The sequence below is a fragment of the Berghia stephanieae genome, chromosome 1, assembly GCF_034508935.2.
Source record: "Berghia stephanieae isolate SIO BIC M18660-M18661 chromosome 1, UCSD_Bste_1.3, whole genome shotgun sequence".
In the NCBI taxonomy this organism is placed as follows: Eukaryota; Metazoa; Mollusca; class Gastropoda; order Nudibranchia; family Aeolidiidae; genus Berghia; species Berghia stephanieae.
This window is the reverse complement of record NC_088360.1, coordinates 54,837,418-54,857,422: the sequence shown is the minus strand read 5'-3', so window position 1 is coordinate 54,857,422 and position 20,005 is coordinate 54,837,418. Positions and strand designations below refer to the sequence as shown.

The 20,005-nt window shown below is 36.5% G+C and overlaps 1 protein-coding gene across 1 annotated transcript; it reads left to right on the top strand.

The window, feature by feature from the left end:
• The first annotated feature begins 83 nt into the window (after positions 1-83).
• On the top strand, positions 84-6,917 carry LOC144977847 (ubiquitin-ribosomal protein eS31 fusion protein). The gene is made up of 4 exons (XM_078923256.1): positions 84-212; positions 3,670-3,780; positions 5,767-5,984; positions 6,719-6,917. The coding sequence occupies exons 2-4, from the start codon at positions 3,678-3,680 to the stop codon at positions 6,875-6,877; spliced, it is 480 nt and encodes a 159-aa protein (XP_078779382.1). The 5' UTR covers positions 84-212; positions 3,670-3,677; the 3' UTR covers positions 6,878-6,917.
• Positions 6,918-20,005: the final 13,088 nt, after the last annotated feature.

Here is a 20,005-nt window from a genome sequence, read left to right as displayed (position 1 = left end):
ATTGTAAATGGCTTGATTAAAATCATTTTAAAAAATTTTGGTTACTAAAAAATACACATTCTAAGTGAAAAAAGAGTAAAAAGTCATATTTGCGGTTTTTTGTTGTTTTTAATTGAGATTATTCTATTTAGGCTCAGGGATCGAGTGCGCAAGTCGCGTGTTATTTCCCTGTCTACTTCCTTTTTCACTCCATCGTCCGTAGCCACAAGCAGGTTTGCATTTTTCTACATTTGAAATTCATGTGTAATTATTTTATGTGTCCAAATATACATTAAAAAAGTTTGTGAGTACATAATTATTTGCTTATGCGGAGTTCTAATCCAAAGTTTTGACTTCTATTGTAGGTTGTAGCCGTGTGTTTCCACTCGGAAGGCAACGTGAATCATGACCGCCATCGCCATTATGATCATGCCGTCTTACCCATGCTTTCTTCAATGTTCGCATTATGGTTTCATTCAGACATTCAGATCCGATTTCACTGACTGATTGTGCTTGGTGTGGAATTTTGTAATCGTATTAAGGCCGATACTCCCATGTACTATTGGAATCAGGATGGGATTTATTCGCCTGGTTGTCCGGTGTATATCCATCTGAATACTGAAACTGAAATGCTGAAAAAAAAAAGTTGCATTGCAGTGACACAGTGACAGGCACTTGCAGACTTGCAAGATGTTGCTATTGACTATTGAGTGGCCTAAATTTCTGTTTCCGTTCATTTCCTCTGAGAGAAAATGACAAATATTTTATATTGTTGGAAAGAAATTGGACCCTGACCTGAATTTCGTGAAGGCTGCATTGGAGTGTGAGGCAACACAATATCACAATCAATAATTGCCAGTAAAGTTTAAAGTCTACCAATACCAGGGAGGCCTTCCGAAAGCTCCTACATCCCCAGTATTCTTTGTTTTTTATAATGTTCTAGCAACTAGTAGGGGGTTTGGGAGGGGGGAAACTTTTTTTTTATGTTCTAGTTTAGTGGGGTTTGGGGGGGGGGGGGGGGGGGGGGGGGAGGGGAGCTTTTTTAAAAGGCTGTCATTATCCCCAGACACCAAAAAAAAGTGGCGGAACCAGGATTCGAACCCACAGCGTCGATTCTGGTAAAACTTCCAGGGCAGACGACTAAACCAATTGGCCATGACACCCACTTCGAAGTAGACATGTTGTGTATATGTAGTAGCAAGTGATATAATGTTGGTTAATTTTATGTTTTTATAGATATTTTATTAACTTTCCGTATTTCTATGTGCATTCTGAAATGTGGATAATTGTTTAAAAGAGCTGAGTTTCAAATATGTGTCTGGGGATAACGAAATTTGGTTATCCCCAGACAGGTGTCTGGGGATAACGAATTTTCATTATCCCCAGACAGGTGTCTGGGGATAATCACAGCGTTTTTAAAATTAAAAGAAACGTTTTCTCCCTCCCAAACCCCCTATTTAGGACATTATAAAATACGAAGAATACTGGGGTAGACTTTCGGAAGGCCTCCCCATTACCAAGCTATTTTTACCGTACGGTGATAATAATAGTGTGGTAGGCTATTTTCACTGTACGGTGATGTCTTGGAAGAGGAGGCCTTCCGAAATCTCCTACAAAGGGAGACAACTCATAATATTCCCTCAACTAACCCCAAGAAATAATAAAACCTAGTACCTTTAACTAACCCTAATACTAATAGGAAAAACAAACACCCTAGAACCTTTGCTAAGACTTATGACCAACCCTAATAGAAAAAATTCCTCCGATCTCGAGCTAACCCTAATAGAAAAAGAAAACCTCGGACTGCTTTGCACTACCTTTCAATACTTCACAAATCAAAATGGTGGCAGAGAATCAAAACAATTGTCAAATAGGAAATTTTAAACTTTCAAAAATCTATCAAGGTTTGTTCTATTGAATAAATAAACGCCTGACAAAACGGTGAAAATACAAATTGAAAGAATACTGGGATGTAGGAGCTTTCGGAATGTCTCCCTTGGAAGGTGATTGTCACCGTATACTGATATCTTAGTAGGCTATTTAAACAAGCTGTTGCAGATAATCAATGAGGTCTCTTTAAATACAGATTTTATTTCAAGTTCATGATTTATATTACAAGTTTTAACGAGCATCAGAACCAGGTTTTAATATAACATGTGAAATGATTTTTTTAAAGCGTAATTATAAAAGTAAAGACACGAATTTTAATCTGCTTTATCCTATAATTTCACAAGCTTTTTACAGCTTGAAATTTTAGGTGAAAAATGAAGATAGACATTTTAATGTCACCATTTTTGACATTCATAGCAGCTTTACGAAAGAAAGAAAAAGACTTCCGTAAAGTAGTACAATCCAGCTTTCATCACAATTAAATAAAGAAAAAATGAATTTAGTCAAACAAAAAGAACAATGATTGCCCAAATAAAGTCCGCATACCTGAAATCTAGAGAGAAAAAAAGCCACGACAGGGAATCGAACTACAGACTCTGTAGGGTAGAGTCAGGGAACGTCGACATCCTGCATTCGCTCCCTTTCCTTCGCCTATTTCAGTCTCAAGATGTCTTTTCTTAAAATAGAAACTGGTCATAAAAACAATGAATCAGTGATATGTTTTTATTAGACGTTTCAGTGTTTCTATTCATAATATCTTATTTTCGCATTTAAAAGTTATGCTCACTGGGGAAATTCACTGCTCGATTTTAACACTTTTAATCGCAAATTTTATGTACTTTTAGGATGTTATTTTGTTTTCTCTTGTTTATATTTGTTTTGTTAAGTAAAGATCTAAGCTGAAAACACGCTTAAAATGAGTGGAAGGAATATGGCGGGTGTTGGAATTCAGGCGAATGGAAATACGGGACACTCTATGATGTTGAATGACACGATTGTGTCATGATATTAATGTATACATAGCTGCCAACCGTTCCATTAAAAACGGATTTGTTCCGTATTTGACTTCTTGAGTCCGTAAGTCCGTATTTTTAGTTCAAAATCCGTATTTTGTCATTTTTGACTAATTTGTGGTAAACAAGGCATGAGAGCCTAACTAATTATTATTATTATTACATTATTACATTATTCACTGGGCTACAGTGACAAAGATAAAATAAGTGAAAACAAATGCTTCCAGGCCTTTTGGCCAAAAGTTAATTTTAAATCTCTTGAATAGAAGGTATTTTTATAAAAAATGTTTTAAGGAAAGGACCATTTATTATAAAGTTACATAAAGTAATTTATATCTGATAATTAAGAATAGATGTACACTAGAAGTAGTAATATGATATACGAAACTCATTTTATGTTATGATCTTCTTTGAGTTTGACTGATGGACTGATACATTTTCCTCCTTTTTGACAAATTGCCATTATCATCAGTTTGTACGAAAACAGTTGATCTTTTTTTTTTGACCCTTTGGATATCATCTCTTAAATGAATGTGAAAAAATGTTGAATTTGGGCTAGCATGGCATGGTAATGTCATTATTACCTCATTTAGTATTTGTTTAAATTTACTCTTAAGGATGAGCCCCAGTTATTTGTGTTTAACTACCACTTCTGTTCTTGATTTATTTTTATTTTTAAGTCATTCACTATTTTACTGGTGTTGTGGGTTGGTATCTCTGATGTAGTGTTACTGTGCTTACTTGATTTTCAAAGCCTTATTATAATTCTTCTATTTTTACATTTCAGGTGGCAAGATGCAGATCTTTGTAAAGACCCTCACGGGCAAAACCATCACTTTAGAGGTTGAGCCCAGTGATACTATTGAAAATGTCAAAGCTAAGATTCAAGATAAAGAAGGTAGTCACTCTCATCATTTTAAGTAGGAAGTCTGATATTTTTTTTAATAGTGAAAACCAGTAATTCATTTTTTAAGCTGATAAATAGGCCTTTTCAAATCCATTTAATATGTCTTACTTTTGAATGTAAGATGAAGGGTTCCAAGGTTATGATGGTTTTACTTCTCAAAATTTTATGATTTCATAGGGCTTATAATCTGTGATTTCACCGACAAGACAGCTTCCCGGTGAGTTGCATACTGGTTGAGTTAGGGCTTAAGCATAGAAAGAGGATGGTTTGCCACTGGAGTTAGTTGCATATTCTGAAAAACTTTCCAGCAAATGCAAACAGGACAATGGCAACCTAGGTTTTAAGCAATATTATTTCAAATTATTTTTAAATTACATATGTTGATGTAAATGAAAATAACTAGGGATTATCAAGAGTTAGTCTTAATTATTTGATGAAGATCAATTGGCAGTCCAGTTGGGTTAATAAAAAGTAAAAGGTTTAAACCCTTCATAGGGGACAAAAGTCAGTCAAAAGTAACTGGTCTAAAGGAAAGGCTTTTCTAAAGGTTTACTTCACATGGTGTCCTATTATAACAATTTCTGTTCCTGTGATCACCCATTGTAAGCAGGAGGTCACTTGCTATCTTCTATCCCCTTATATCTGTTTTCCAATTTGCTTTCTGTCTTTGTCTTGGGGTGGGATTACTTGGTTTTGTCCTGGCCTTGGCTGATAGGGCTATGTGGTCTAGTGGTATGACACTCGCTTTCGGATCGGAAGGTCCTGGGTTCGAGCCTCGCTCGGCGCATAGTTGAGTCCTTGGAGAAGGCTCTTTGCTCACATTCTCTCACCATACTCAGGTGTTGAATGAGTACCTGGTCGTTAACAGCGTTGTCTCTGTCCCAAAAAAATTGTAATATCGCCTGACGTGCGTCATGTCTCGTCCTACATGTTATGTGTTGCTGTTGGCCAGGGACCCCTTGTAAAGCGCTTTGAGCACGTTTAGTGGATATTGCACTATATAAAAGCTCAAGTTTTTTTTTTTGTTTTTTTTTTCTTTTTTTTAGGGGAGTCAGTCAAATGTATAGCTTTAGTTTTTGGATATTATATTTTTTCCCCTTGGAAATCATCTGTTATGTATTGGTAGTTTTGAACACATCTGGCTTGGGGGGGGGGGGGGGGGGGGGGGGGGGAACAATCAAATGTATAGTTTTGGGAGATTGTATTTTTTTTTCCTTGTAATTCATCTTTGTTATACACTGTGTTGTGTTTTGTTTACATTTTATTTATGATTTGTATACATTTGAGTGTGTTCCTCTCAGTGGGATCCTGTGCTGGTATCGGGATGAGACTTTAAGGTTGTCTCTACCTAAGTACATTGATAATATGCTCCTGAAATCTACATCTAATCCCTATTTGAACCACTGGCGTTGATATGACCTTAAAGTGTCACAAGCGTTTTTTAAAACCCTTAAATCATAGTTTCCTTTTAACTCACTCCCCTACTAGTTGCCACCCTCTGCCTGCAAATTGTTACCCCCTTGACGCCCTCCTGTGATTGGAGTTTTGAGTCAGACTTGGAGTCAGTGTAGCCATTTCGTCAACAGAAACACACACAGACACACTTTATATCTACTGGAACAACAATTTACGAGATTTTTAAAAAATGTTGTCACTGTTTGCCTATATACTTTTTTTTAATGGCTTTTATATAAAGCCCTTTCTTCCTATAATGTATACTGTATCTCTTCATTAACTTCCTTTTCAGGGCTCCTGGCATTGATTGCCATGAGCTTTCGTACGGGAAGAACATTGAACGTGATTTCTCTTTTTGGTTTGCTTGTATGAATTTATAAGTGTTGCCAAAAGGAAATTACATTTTTGTTTCTCATTTTTATGGTACTTTTTACTAGAATTTGTTAATTTGTGATGTTTTTATATAGGAACATGATTGTAAGTTTCTGAAACTACTGAAATCTGATCATTTTTTTATCTCAGGCATCCCTCCTGATCAACAACGTTTGATTTTTGCTGGCAAACAGCTTGAAGATGGCCGTACTTTGTCTGACTACAATATTCAGAAAGAATCCACCCTTCATCTTGTCCTGCGTCTTCGTGGTGGTGGCAAGAAGCGTAAGAAGAAGAATTACACCACTCCCAAGAAAAACAAGCACAAGCGGAAGAAGATCAAGCTTGCTGTGTTGAAATACTATAAGGTTATTCATCATCACACACATGCACACTCTCTCTCTCTCTATCTCTATCTCTCTCTATCTCTATCTCTATCTCTCTCTCTTTGGCCTAAGATGGCTGCTGACGTTTTTTTTTTTTAGTATGACACCCATTTTTGGTCAATAGGGAAACCCATTCGGTCTGTGGGTACAGGTCTTTTAAAATATGTTGGGGTCTTGAAAAGCATTTTTTTTTCAAGACTTGACTTGGGAACCTGTGTGTTATATACTTGCTTTTGGATCCCAGCTTCTGGAATGGTCATCCAAATGTTGAGTACAGGTGAAATGATGTTTGTGTGAATAAAAGAGAAAAATTAAGACCCTGGTTAAAGTTTAATCATCGCCAATTTACTATACAGAAATGAGAAAGCGCTTTCATGGCAAACCTTTTCAGTCCAGCAGTCTTAGTGGATTTCACGCTTTTCGTTTATAATTTTCAGGGTTTTCTTTCAACATGTCAAGGAGCAATTTTACATATTGTTAAGGTTATCGCCTAAATGCCAATACTTCATAATCTCTGTCATTACCACCACTTAATTCTCATCACGGCTGTTTGGTCTCATTTTATACAAGGGATTTTCTGTTGATTTTTTGGGGGGAGGGGAGGGGGTTAGTGGTGCATTGCCAAATGACAAGAGACAATGTTATATGTATGCCATCTTTTTTAGTGATTTATTTCTCTGGTTGTCCTGATGATTACATTTTTTCTTTTACTGCAGGTTGATGAAAACGGCAAAATCACCCGTCTCAGACGCGAGTGTAGAAATAAGACTTGTGGAGCTGGTGTGTTCATGGCTTCCCACTTTGATAGACAATACTGTGGAAAGTGTTACCTCACTTATGTATTTGAGAAGCCAGAGGGTGAAGCTGAAGATTAGTATGCTTGGATGTAATAAATAAAAACATAATATGTTGAAATGCTCTTTGTTTCATTCTTAAATTTCTAGTTTCATGATTAAGTATCCTGGAGTGGTGTATTTTGACCTCCCATGGTGAGCGAGAATGTTTCTCTTACTGTCTTCTATCTCCCTGTATCTGATTCCCTTTTTCCAGTTTGCTTTAGTTACTCACTTTTGTTTGTGGTTGAGATAGAAACTGTCAAGTGTATACAGTGGAACCTCATTATATAACAGGTCCGGGTATAATTGTAAGATTTATCAGTTATAATGTCTTTTGAGAGTCTAATTGAATATATCAGGGTTGCCTAATCGCACTTAATATCGCCAAATACAATTAATTTAGCCCCCATTACGTTCGGGTATGCCTACAGCTAAAGACAACAGAGTTCTTGAATATACTGTGTGTAGAGGTGCTTCTTACTACTGTACTGCATCATTTTTCTGCAAGCGGGCAATACATAGTGCAAATCACACATTTAAAAAATGGTGATTTAGACCATTTGGATTGTTTTCCTTGAAATTCAGCTGTAACGGGAATTTTAGGCTGAGGTTCCACTGTAGCGATTAACCCATTGCTTGACAAGAGGGCCGTTGATTTCCAACCCCGATTGTGGCGGAACGTGTAATTGTCTGTCTAGTGTTTTGTTTTGGTTGGTCTTACCATGTCCAATTTTGACAGTTATTAGTGAGGTTACGATCTTTTCAATTGGTCCAAAAGACGGTGAAAAAACAAAAATTCTCTGGTTCTTGAGACGATGCTAGTTGTGATTTTGGTGATGAATCAGTTAATTTTGAAATGCTGGAGATATCGTTAGAACCCAATATTGATGAAAATAGTGTTCCAGAACCAACCCGGAGGTGGTCGGACTCGGACATCCTAAAAATGTCAAAACTAGAGGATTTTTCGAGCCAAACATATATGTTTCTTGGTATCAAAATGTAGATAAATTGTTCCTCTAACTTACTTTGAATTATGGAAAACCCACTAATACAGATTGCACAATGATTTTTTTGTGAGGTGTGGTAAATTTTCCTGCAGTTATCCCCTGTCCTTTGGTTGTCTGAGATCGGGCTGTTACTGTTAAGCAATGGGTTGACTTTGGGAGCTGTTATATCTTTCCTTGTAAATCATCACTCAGTTGTGTGCTGATGTCATTTGTTCAAATCGCTCAAATGTTTTGTAAGTGTAAGCATTCGCGTGTATTCCTTTTGTTGGGATCCTGGCTTGTCTCAGTGGGACTCTTTGGTGATGTCAAAACTAAGCACATTGTTGCTTTTGGAATATAATTCTGTTCCATACATAAACCAGTCCCTTTTTTCTTTATCCCTGGTGCTTTTACTTGCAAATCTAGCTTAATTTACAATGGAAGTGGAACCTCCCGATAACAACATGCCACGGGACCGAGTTTTTATGTCGTTATCCGGAGGTGTCGTTATTTAGAGGTTTCCAAGATGGCGGACAAAGTGGGCGTGTTAAGGCCCGCGGGACCAGTTTTTTTATTAACATTAACATTGACAAAAGAAACAAGACATTGTAGTGTATTCCTCTTAGAGGGTTCTAGTGCGTGTGTCTGGATGAGACTTTAGGTGATCTGAACTGAGTACACTGATAGTGTGCTCCTGGAATCTACATCTGTTCCCTATTCAAACCATTCCCCTTTCAATTGTAAATCTAGAATCTTTTTTACTATCCAATTTTCTTCCTTTTTAGTGGCGCTGATATGACATAGATGTGTCACAAGCGCTGTAAAACCCTTTAAAACAAACAGGTAATTCGGACGCTGCGAGTGAGATAAAATTCCTCCTCCCACAAAGTCACAACTACGACTACTTCTATCTACTATCACCACATATTAATATCACATTTTCCAAGATTTTGTTTACTTGCTTACACTTAGATTTATACCTTGGTTTTTATTAATGCATATCAGCCAGGATTCATCAAAAAAAGCTGCGTTCTCATTGGTTTCAAAAGCTGCGTCTCATTGGTTCAAGCAGGAATCGTTTTTATAAACTTTGAGTACTCAAAACTCAGTATTTTTAGTTACAGTAGAACATGAAAGTAACGTACTCGGAAATAGCGAGTAAAATCTAAATCCCCGTTTTTTCCCCTTATTTGAGAATAAAATGAGTATGAAAAAGAGGTCAACTCGGAAATAACGAGCATTTCCTGCCCCAGCCTAGGACTGTGAACGAAGTAAAGCAAAACCAGAGACAATGGCAATTTAAATATTTTTAGCCTAGCCTCTTTTCTTTTCTTATTTTTCGTTACGAGTAATATTACATAGTAGCCTAGTCTGTAGTAGTAGGGCTACATAATAGGCGAAACAAATTTGGGTGAGGGTTGGGTTTGTGTTCTTGTGTGTGTATTGGGGGTGGGGGTCAATTATTCACCCAATGTGGTGCCACTGCGACGCGCGAGGTAAGCACATGTCAACATGCCTCACTTCGCAGCATCGGTCAGCGAGTAGCATTCGTTAACGAACGACACGATCAGCGAGAGAGGGGAGTGTGGAACCATTATTTCAATGGGTCAGTGATTGAGTGATGCGCTTGCTTACCTCATCAAACATGCCGAGTGCATACAAACACTCGCACGCACACACACACACTTCTATGTTCTTGTTTTTTTTTCAAGTCATGATTTTACTTGAAAAAAAAAAACAACAAAAACACAAAAATAAAAACAAATCAACAAAAAACCAAGCATTCTGCCACTTCTGTGAAGAAATTGAAATAGGGGCGACGGCTTTTACTCAAATTACACACTGAGGGGAATATCCAGCAATATTATAACCTTTCCTGGCAACTCGGGAATAGCGAGAACTCGGAAATAGCGAGTAATCAGGAGTGGACCCGTCGAACTCGCTATTTCCGAGTTCTACTGTATCAGAGATCTACGAAAATCGCCAAAGTGATGTTGTTATTCGGAGGTTTTATCAAAAAGTGCGTCATTTTTTGGAGGTTTTTTTTACTGATCTTACTTAAATAGAAAAAAAATCGGGACCACAGACCAATGTCCAGGTGGTTGTCGCTATTCGGAGGTTCCACTTCAGCTTCTCATCTTCCATTTTTCTGGCACCGAGACTGAGATCATCTGCTGGTGCCATTAAAACCAGACGGTCTCAATGCAGATCTCAAGACCAGATCAATTATTCCAGTCTCTGACTCTCACAGCACTGGGCCCCAGTTTCTCAATATATCTAGTTAACATTAACTAGTGTTGAGGAAGATGACAAAAAAGTCAGGAATTGCAGTGTATGCAGATACACTGCGAGTGCGAGGCATAAGAGTAAGAGTTCTAAGGGGAATGTTCTTTGGACAGAATATCCTAATATCCTTCAAAACTTCCAAGCTGGTTTGTCCCTCCACAGGCATGTATCTTTGAAGCTTGGCATATGTTGCCTGATAAGGCTTATTAAACATGAGAATCAGAAAACCGTTGTCAGGCTTCTTCCTTCTCTCTGCTGTTGAAGCAATGAGAGAACTCCGCTTCAGCCATATTCACCCCTGAGCCGGTGTACAGAAACTCCAGTTTCTCAAGTGCATTTTGTTTTGTTTTTTTTTTTTTAAACAAAAATTTGCAGCCCCAAATACTACAGATGACATACATATTCACGACGCAGGCACACCTTTTGGACTGGGTGGGATCTTTAGATCTCCCATGGTGGGCAGGAGGTCACGCTGTGTCTTCTATCCCCTATTATATCTGTTTTCTAATCGGGTCTTTGTCTTGGAATGAGACTACTTGTCCTGGCCGGGAGCGAAACAGTTGAATGTAAAGTTGTTTAGGGAGATGATATTTTTTTCCTGATAAATCATGTCTGTGTATTTTTATTGTTTTAAATCTTTAACATGATTTGTAAACATTTGAGTGTATTCTTTTTAGTGGGATCTTGTGCAGTGTCTGGATGAGACGTTTTTTAGGTGATCTCAAACTAAGTACAGACACTAATAATGTGCTCTTGGAATCAACGTCTGTTCTCTATTTGAACCAATTTTCCTTTGTCTTCACTTTTCTTGTGTTGCTTTAATTGTGACTATAATATTTTGACTATAGTCCATTTTCTTCGTTTTACGGGCTCTAATACTGATATGACCTAAATGGGTCGGCCGTAAAACCCCTAAAACTAAAACAATCAACTTTTGGATGATGTATCCCGCAGATTATAAACATTACAATGGACCTGGTTAAGATTAACTCCTTGGGATCGGAATATTTTCGGGTACCTTAAATCTATTGCATTTCCAAGGCTGGTATTCTATTTCTCACTTCGCATAGTGGGCAAAGGGGCAATTACTGTTCTATCCCGCTATATCTGTTTTCAATTTCTTCTGTCTTTCGTCTTGGAATAAGATTACTTGTTTTTTTCAGTCTTGTGTCTGGGAGGGAAACGGATGTATATATAGTTATTGTTGGGAAATGAGATTTTTTTTTCCATGTAAATCATCTCTCTGTTATCTGATATTTCTTGTTTTGAATTTATATTGTATTTGAGTGTATGTATTATTCTTCTTAGTGGGATCTTGTGCTTGTGTCTAGACGAGACCCATAGGTGATCTCTCAAGCTAATACCTACCACTACCATCGATGGTGTGCTCTTGGAATCTACATCTGTTTCCTAATAGTACCATTCCCCTTTATCTTACTTATTCTTGGGTGCTTTAATTGTAATTCTAAAACTTTTTACTGGCGCTAACATATATCATAAGCATGTTGCAAACGCCGTAAAACCCATAAAAACAATTACATGTATTTCTCATCGCTGCTGTTGAGAGAACTGTGGATCAGCTGGCTCTTGTTTCCAGAGAATCTTGGTTCATGCACAGCCTGTTATGTTATGGAAGGTACATACATATAATTTTAACTTTTGATACCAAGACTTACATCGGCCGTTTTAAAAATAACGCCAAATTCGAGTCCTCCAATTTTTGAAAAGTCAAGTATTTCCAACATACTCATTATTTTGTGTATGCTTTCTGTGATATGTATGCGACATAAAATTGTAATAACAGGGCTTAATGAGTTTTCATTGGTCACTTATTTAAGTATTTGTGAATTACAATCTACATGTGACTCATTCCTGTTACGCTTAAAAAAATATGTCACATTTTTGGACAACTATTGAAATAAAACATTGAAAAACAATAAACACAGAGCATTGATACTAATTTTGACAACAAAATGACATTTATTGTTTTACAAAAGGCATTCAGAAATCAGTTTTTGAAAACAAAGGATATTATTTGAGCAATCATCATCTCCAAAAATTTATAGGAAAATGACAAAAATAAAAATTGTTTACCATAGTCTAGGTATATAAGTGTTAAACCACCACAAATAATATTTCCTTTCAAGTATTTATATTTAGCATGAAAAACATGAAAAAGTCATTCTTAACAGGAATGAGTTTGTGTAACAGGAATGAGTGGACGTAACAGGAATGAGTTTTCTGTTACAGGAATGAGTAATTACAACATATTTATTCGAAAGGATGATAAATTCAATACGCTTAGTGATTGAAACTCAGAAGGGGAACAAAATGGTTAGGGCGCCTATACGATGATTTGGGGCATAAAATGTTGGTAGAGACCCACAAAAGAGCACCAACATTGTTAAATTCAGGATACTCTTTCGTGGCAGTTCGGAATGTATGATTTTGGTTTACTTAATGACATAACGTCCAGTTTGAACAACTCTTCCCAGGTATCTTTATCACTTATGTTAACATCGGGAATATAAAGGTCCAAGTTTGTGACAAAAATTCAACAACTGTCTGGATGTTGTCATTGAGTGAAGCAAGGTTTGAATCTGACAAATAATGGTCCTTGTGTAAAGCCAGCTCTTGTATCAATCTTACTCGTATTTCGTCTGTTTGTGTGTCTTTGCCAAATGCATACACTGCACCACAGGCAGGCAGGCAATCCCCATCGGCCCTCAGCTTGACTGGAAATAACTGTTTCCCATCACACAGAGATCTAGGTATATCATTTGAAATTAAATGTGTACACCTATTGTCAATACCAATGCGAGTTTTGATTACACTTCTGCTGGCCCCAACTATTCCACAAACACGTTATGCTTGATTTTCACATTCATCAACCACTTCAACAAATGATTTGTATTCATTCAATATTTTGAGAAAACCATTGTAATCGATTTCAGTCGGCATCACCTTAATGTCTATGTCATCTTGGTCATGTTCATCCCTTGAATCACTGTTTAAGTCAACCGGTGCAACTTCAGGCATGTCTCCATCATTACCTTTGAAAACCTGTTGCTTCAAATCACTTTGTAGAAATGAATGAAATTTCATTGATGTGACCAACAACATTATTGAACATTCTTGACTCCTTTTCTCCAACGCGCTGAAGTAAGCATGTTAATGTTTTCACATTTTTTACATGCACATGTTTCTCTGTCCCTTTTTCTTGGAGTTACAACCCAAAATGGCTTAAGTCGGTAGAATGAAGAAAATGACACGTATGGGTTGCAAGAGATGTATCGCTTGTACAAATGTGACATTGTATCACATATTTGTCTTCTTTGTTTCTTGACTTTATTTCTTGTTTTTGCATTTCTCTTTCCTGGAGCTAATTTAGAAGTGTCACCTTTCAGGACAAAATCTCTTACTATTTGCTTGACAAGATCTGGACATTTTGGAGGCACTTGACGTCGTTTCCGAATTTATCCAAGAAATTATATTTTTTGAGAGTCATACCAGCTGCCAGATGTTTCACGGATGTGTACATGTGCCTTCTGTTCCTCAAATGTTTGATGTCTTATAGGAGTGCAAAATGATTTTGTAATGTTCTTTTCACTTTTTTGTTTTTTCTGCTATCTTTCAAAAGTTTTTCTATTTTTTGATCGGGGTGTCAACGAAATTTTAAAAATTTTTAATGACCTGTCCAAGCGCTTTTTGTACTTTTCGGATTTCTTTTTCGATTGAGAAAGAGAGGACAGCCTTTTCACTTCTTCAAAACTTTGGTTTTTCAACATTTAGGTTTCATTGGCTGTTTTAGTAGCTTGATATCTTTGACGAGAGACATACTGGAGTGGAGATTTTGAGTGTGAGGATGGAGTGTAACTCGGGTCAAGATTTTGCTGTTTCCGGTTTGTAGTGTGTGTGTGATAATTTTTTATCCAATTCTTTCTCTGTTTGCGTTGTTCTCTTGGTGTCTTATCTTTTATGGACTTTTTTTTTCCATTCGATTTGTCGCTCTGGTCTTGTTCTTTTTTTTAAGATTAACAGCACGTCGAATAGGAACTCCGTCTTTGACGGTAAAGTCGTTGCTCTCGGCTGACATCATGGCTTTTTTGGCCTTTGTGATAAGAAAACAAAATAAAACAATCGTTACAACAAAGCTATGACCCTTGAAAATGAACAATAATATCAAGTTACATTTCGCCACCCTCATTCCTATTACAAAACAAGGTGTAACATGTATAAAGTCAAGAAACAAAGAAGACTATTATGTGATACAATGTCACATTTGTACAAGCGATACCGGGCCGTTAAAATCATAGTAATCATCTAAAATGTATCTGAGCCTAACAGGCAACAAACTATGTTTGGACATTTGGTATTGGCAAGGTAACTTTGCACTAAAAATAGTCTTCCAGCAAGGGAAGAAATTAATATGTAAACAATAAAAATTGTTTTTAATGGTAACGTTGTAACAATGAATGTTACCACTTCAATGGACATAGGCCTGTAACACTTCAGTGGTTTACAAAACACTTTACCAAACACATCCTTATGAAACAAAAGAATATGCTATGAATCGATAAACCATGTGGAGGCGCCGTGGCCGAGTGGTTACCGAAAGGGACTCCCGACTTGGAGATAACAGGTTCGAAAACCTCCACAACCATAGAGTGGTTTCCTTAATCAAGGAAATTCATTCCGGTTGCTTCACTTTGCTTCACCCAGGTGTATAGTATGGTACCAGTGCTGCTGTGGAATGTAATTTGCTATAGACCAACCTCGTATTCATAAGTTAAATGTCTGTTTCATGCTACAGAAACAGGGATAAGCTCCGATTCTATGGGCCATTATGCTCCAAAGGACTTAGTGACAATAAAACATGTGTTTCATTTTAAGAAAGTTCACATTCCTCATTCCTGTTACTCATTCCTGTTATGTTTTCCTCATTCCTGTTACATCCCTCATTCCTGTTACAAAACAAGGTGTAACAGGAATGAGTGTAACAGGGATGAGTTTATCTCGCTTCGATTCATACTATCCCTAAAATATGATTTACTCCAACATTAAAGTATGACTATTATTCAGAGCCTTAAAAAAGCTATAAACTGATACTTTTTATTTTTAATACAAGTTCTTATTTAAATAACAAGCCCTGGTAACAGGAATGAGGGTCATGGTCTAATGTTGAACATTACTCACCATTCTTGAAGCGGTGTTGAACTGGAAATCACACTGAATGAAAAAATCATGTGTTTGTAGTTTCGGCCGTGATGGAAAAGGGGTAGCTACGGCGAGAAAACATTGTTAGTTGCACTTCTATTGTTAAGAGGATTTTAATTGGTTAATTTTCATTGCAGTTATAGGAATGAGTAGCCCCCTTGGGGACAGACTTTATTAATATATAATAAAACTTTTAAAAGTCTGATTGTTACAAACTTTTATGAGGATGTTAGAAGATGGCAATTTGCATCAGGTGAATTCATAGGTGTATACAACAAGACACTCCATTTTGTTAAAAATTCGACTTAAAGCCGTCATGCAAAAAAAATGACAGGGTATCCCAGTCAATCCAAAACGTCATAACTATCCTGAATCTCTCTCGATTTTCGTTTTTTATGTTTCATACAAGTTAGTAATGTGTAGTGAGACTGTGTAAGCAAGTATTTGCTCATATTATATGCATCAAATATTTCAAAGATCCAATTTTCGTCACAGGACAGGAATTTGGCAGATTTTTGAAAAAGGCCGACATATTATTAGGGCAGTTGGTTCATAAAGCGATGCCAAAAATTCCGGGCAACTTCTGTCAAATTCCAGTGAGTTCGTATTGTTCCCCGACCACTTAACAACCACCTCATCACTGCCACTACTAACACAATCACCACCGCTACATCATCCCTACCACCACTATTGCAACCTCTGCCTCTACCAAATCACTACCCCCCCCCCCCCCCCCCCCCCCCCGAAAAAAAAAGTTAAATTATACCAGAAACGACAAAAGATGCGGAGATTTATTGTTCTGCTGATGCAACTCGTAAACAATATAGACTACAACAGTGATTTCAAATCAAATCATCGAAAGCCACTAAAAATTGACGCAATCGACATCTGAATCCTGACATCCTGCAACAAAAAAATCTCAAATTTTGCAAGCTTAAAAACAACAAAATTTGCACAAAATATGCAAACATTTTGCAAAAAGTTGCGATTAATTTTCCTAAAAACCCATAATTAGTTCATGAAAGAGAAAGGTATTTGTTTGTTTTTAAGGGTTTCACGGCGCTTGCAAGGTCATAGCAGCGCCGGTAAAAAGGAAGAAAATGGGATCTAGTAATAGTAAAAGTTCTAGAATTACAATTAAAGTACCCAAGAAAAAGGAAGAACACACTATCAGTGTACTCAGCGGCGTGGCATGCTTATAAAGTGGTGCCAGACGGAAATGACTTACACATGCTATATTTGTAAATATAAAAGAAAGAAAAAAATTTAAAGAAAATGCATACATACTTACATAATTGTAAAGTAAATTTGCATGGTGATGTTTCTATCCCTGCAAATCTTTTAAATAGTTTGTTAATAGAAATCACGAACGAGTATATTGATTGGAATTTGGACACTGAGGGAAATAGCTTAAGGGACACATGCAGACATTGAATGTCAATCGAACAGAGTTTATTTTTAAAACTTACAAAGCGTGGGAATGTAAAAAGCTGTTCCACTTAGGAAACCAAACATGACACCATACAAGATCTCTCTCTCTCTCTCTCTCTCTCTCTCTCTCTCTCTCTCTCTCTCTCTCTCTCTCTCTCTCTCTCTCTCTCGCTCTTGTGATGAACGCGCGCGCGCACACTAACACAACACGCGAAGATCATAAAGCATCACTATCAATATCAAGAAATGCATTGTCTATAATCACCGTTTTTTCATGTCACAGTAACATGTGTCACATTTGTTTGTTTGTTTTTTTTCAATTTTTTATTTTAAAAAAAAATAAAATTATATTGATCTCTTCAGACAATCTTCCCTGTGTTATTCTTTTTCACATGATCTGATTTTCGTTATCCTCTGTCAACATTATATTTTGGGCTAGTTTGTCTCCTTTTGGTATCAATAAGCTGAGTCTGACCCATATACACGCGAAGATCATAAAGCATCACTATCAAGAAATGCATTGCTTAATTCGATCAAATTCCTTCATATCAATTTTGCAGCAATGATAATAATTTTTTTAAAAATAAATAAATAAATAAATTAAAAATTAAAAAGTAATAATAATCATAATAATAATAATTAATAATAATAATAATAATAATAATAATAATAATAATAATAATAATAATAATATATTATTATTATTATTATTATTATTATTATTATTATTATATTATTATTATTATTATTATTATTATTATTATTATATTATTATTATTATTTTATTATTATTATTATTATTATTATTATTATTATTATTATTTATTATTATTATTATTATTATTATTATTATTATTATTATTATTATTATTATTATTATTATTATTATTATTATTATTATATATTATTATTATTATTTTATTATTATTATTATTATCACGACAAAGAGAGAGAAACAATGGAAACCTTACGGTGCTCTTATTGGCTAGCCAACCAGCGGCCTCGATGAGACAACCATCCGCCATTAAGACTTGGGCTGGGAATTGCATTACTATAGTAAACAAGCGCTGATCGTCCGTTCATGAAATCTAAGAAAATAACTTCCTGCTCGCTCGTTTAACTCAAAATTATTCAAAGCGATGTCTCTAAAATATATAAATGTGACTTCTTAAGGTTTTCTTCAAGGTCAAAACCACACAACATTCTATTAATGATTACGTCCAAGGCAAAAAAGGAATATTGACAGGTCGACCGAGAGTTGAACTCGTCAGACGACAAACATCAATGCGACGTGGAGAGAGAGTCAAGCTCTTGTTTGTCTTGTCCTGTTCTATATAGAGAAAAGGATAAATAGTATAGCCTCGTGTGTGAGTGGTTGCGTGTCATAGTCATGTTTTTAAATTGTTTCTGTTGTTTATGTGAATTATGTGTGTAGTGATGACTCTCACACTCACTACATCATCATAGCAAAGAGACGCCAACTTTAAATTTGGCTCACAGGAATTTCAGACACCACTCGTAGGAATTTCAATGCCGAAAGAGGAATTCCCGCACCCAAGAAAAGGGAATTGGGATGGTATTTGGCATACATATTGTATAGTATCATGTTCTAAATAGATAACTGATTAGAATTATATTATGATATATAAGCACAGTGCCAAATACAATTCCGAAGTTTTCTTATTTCAAATGAAGTAAAGCTCCAAAACCTAATGGTAGTGATTGTTACTGGTGGTAGTGAGGATGATGTGGTGTTGATGATTGTAGTGGTAGTGGTATTGATGATGATGTGGTTGTGGTGGTTGTAGTTGTAGTAGTAGTGATAGTGATGATGATGATGTGGTGGTGGTGGTGGTGGTGGTGGTGATGATTGTAGTTGTAGCAGTAGTGGTAGTGATGATGATGTGGTTGTAGTTGTAGTAGTAGTGATAGTGATGATAATGTGGTGGTGGTTGTAGTAGTGGTAGTGATGATGATGTGGTGGAGGTGATTGTAGTAGTAGTTGTAATGGTGATGATATGGTGGTGGTGGTGGTTGCAGCAGTAGTGGTAGTGATGACTATGTGATTGTGGTGGTTGTAGTAGTAGTGGTAATGGTAATGATATGGTGGTGGTGGTTGCAGTAATAGTGGTAGTAGTGACGATGTGGTTGTGGTGGTTGTAGTAGTAGTGATAGTGATGATGATGTGGTGTTGGTGGTTGTGGTAGTAGTGGTAGTGATGATATTGTGGCGGTAGTTGTAGTAGCAGAGGTAGTGATGATGATGATGATGATGATGATGATGATGAGGTGGTGGTTGTAGTTGTAGTAGTAGTGATAGTGATAATGTGGTGGTGGTGGTTGTAGTAGTAGTGGTGGTTGTAGTAGTAGTGGTAATGATGATGATATGGTGGTGGTGGTTGCAGTAGTAGTGGTAGTGATGACGATGTGGTTGTGGTGGTTGTAGTAGTAGTGGTAGTGATGATGATGTGGTGGTGGTTGTAGTTGTAGTAGTAGTGATCGTGATGATGACGTGGTGGTGGTTGTAGTAGTAGTGGTGGTTGTGGTTGTAGTAGTAGTGGTAATGATGATGATATTGTGGTTGTTGCAGTAGTAGTGGTAGTGATGACGATGTGGTTGTGGTGGTTGTAGTCGTAGTGGTAGTGATGATGATGTGCTGGTGGTGGTGTAGTAGTAGGTTGCTTCGAATTAGGGTTTAAATGATGAAGATCATTTTACTTTGGGTTTGGTGTTTATATAAATTTTGTTTTCATTCATGCAGACTTTTTGCTTTAAAAAAAAACACATTTAAGGTCATAGAATTAAATGTACTTTTCACTCTGGGAAGGTTGGCACTCAACCGGCGAGTCGTAGATCGCAAAAAAATTAAATTAGCACCCTTTTCAGGCAAACCGGCTTCATCGGACTGTCTTTCAGGCAAATTGATCCCCGATAACTTTCACCCATGGTCTTATCGAGACCGGGCAAATAAAGAAAGAAAGAAAAAAGACAATGACATTTCTTCTTTTTTTAAATTTTTTAATCTTATTATTGTGGGTGTGCTGTGGACAATCTACCAGAACTTCTGAAATTATAAACTTAATTAAATTGTACTTTGGTCTATACTTTATCTGTTACCAAACAGACACGCTGTCAAAAAAGCCTCTAAATATTTACTTTGATATTTTATCTATTCTATTTATACAATTTTAATTTGCAGGGTTTAGATGATGAGGAAATGAAGCTTGCTGCCATATCTTCTCCTATAT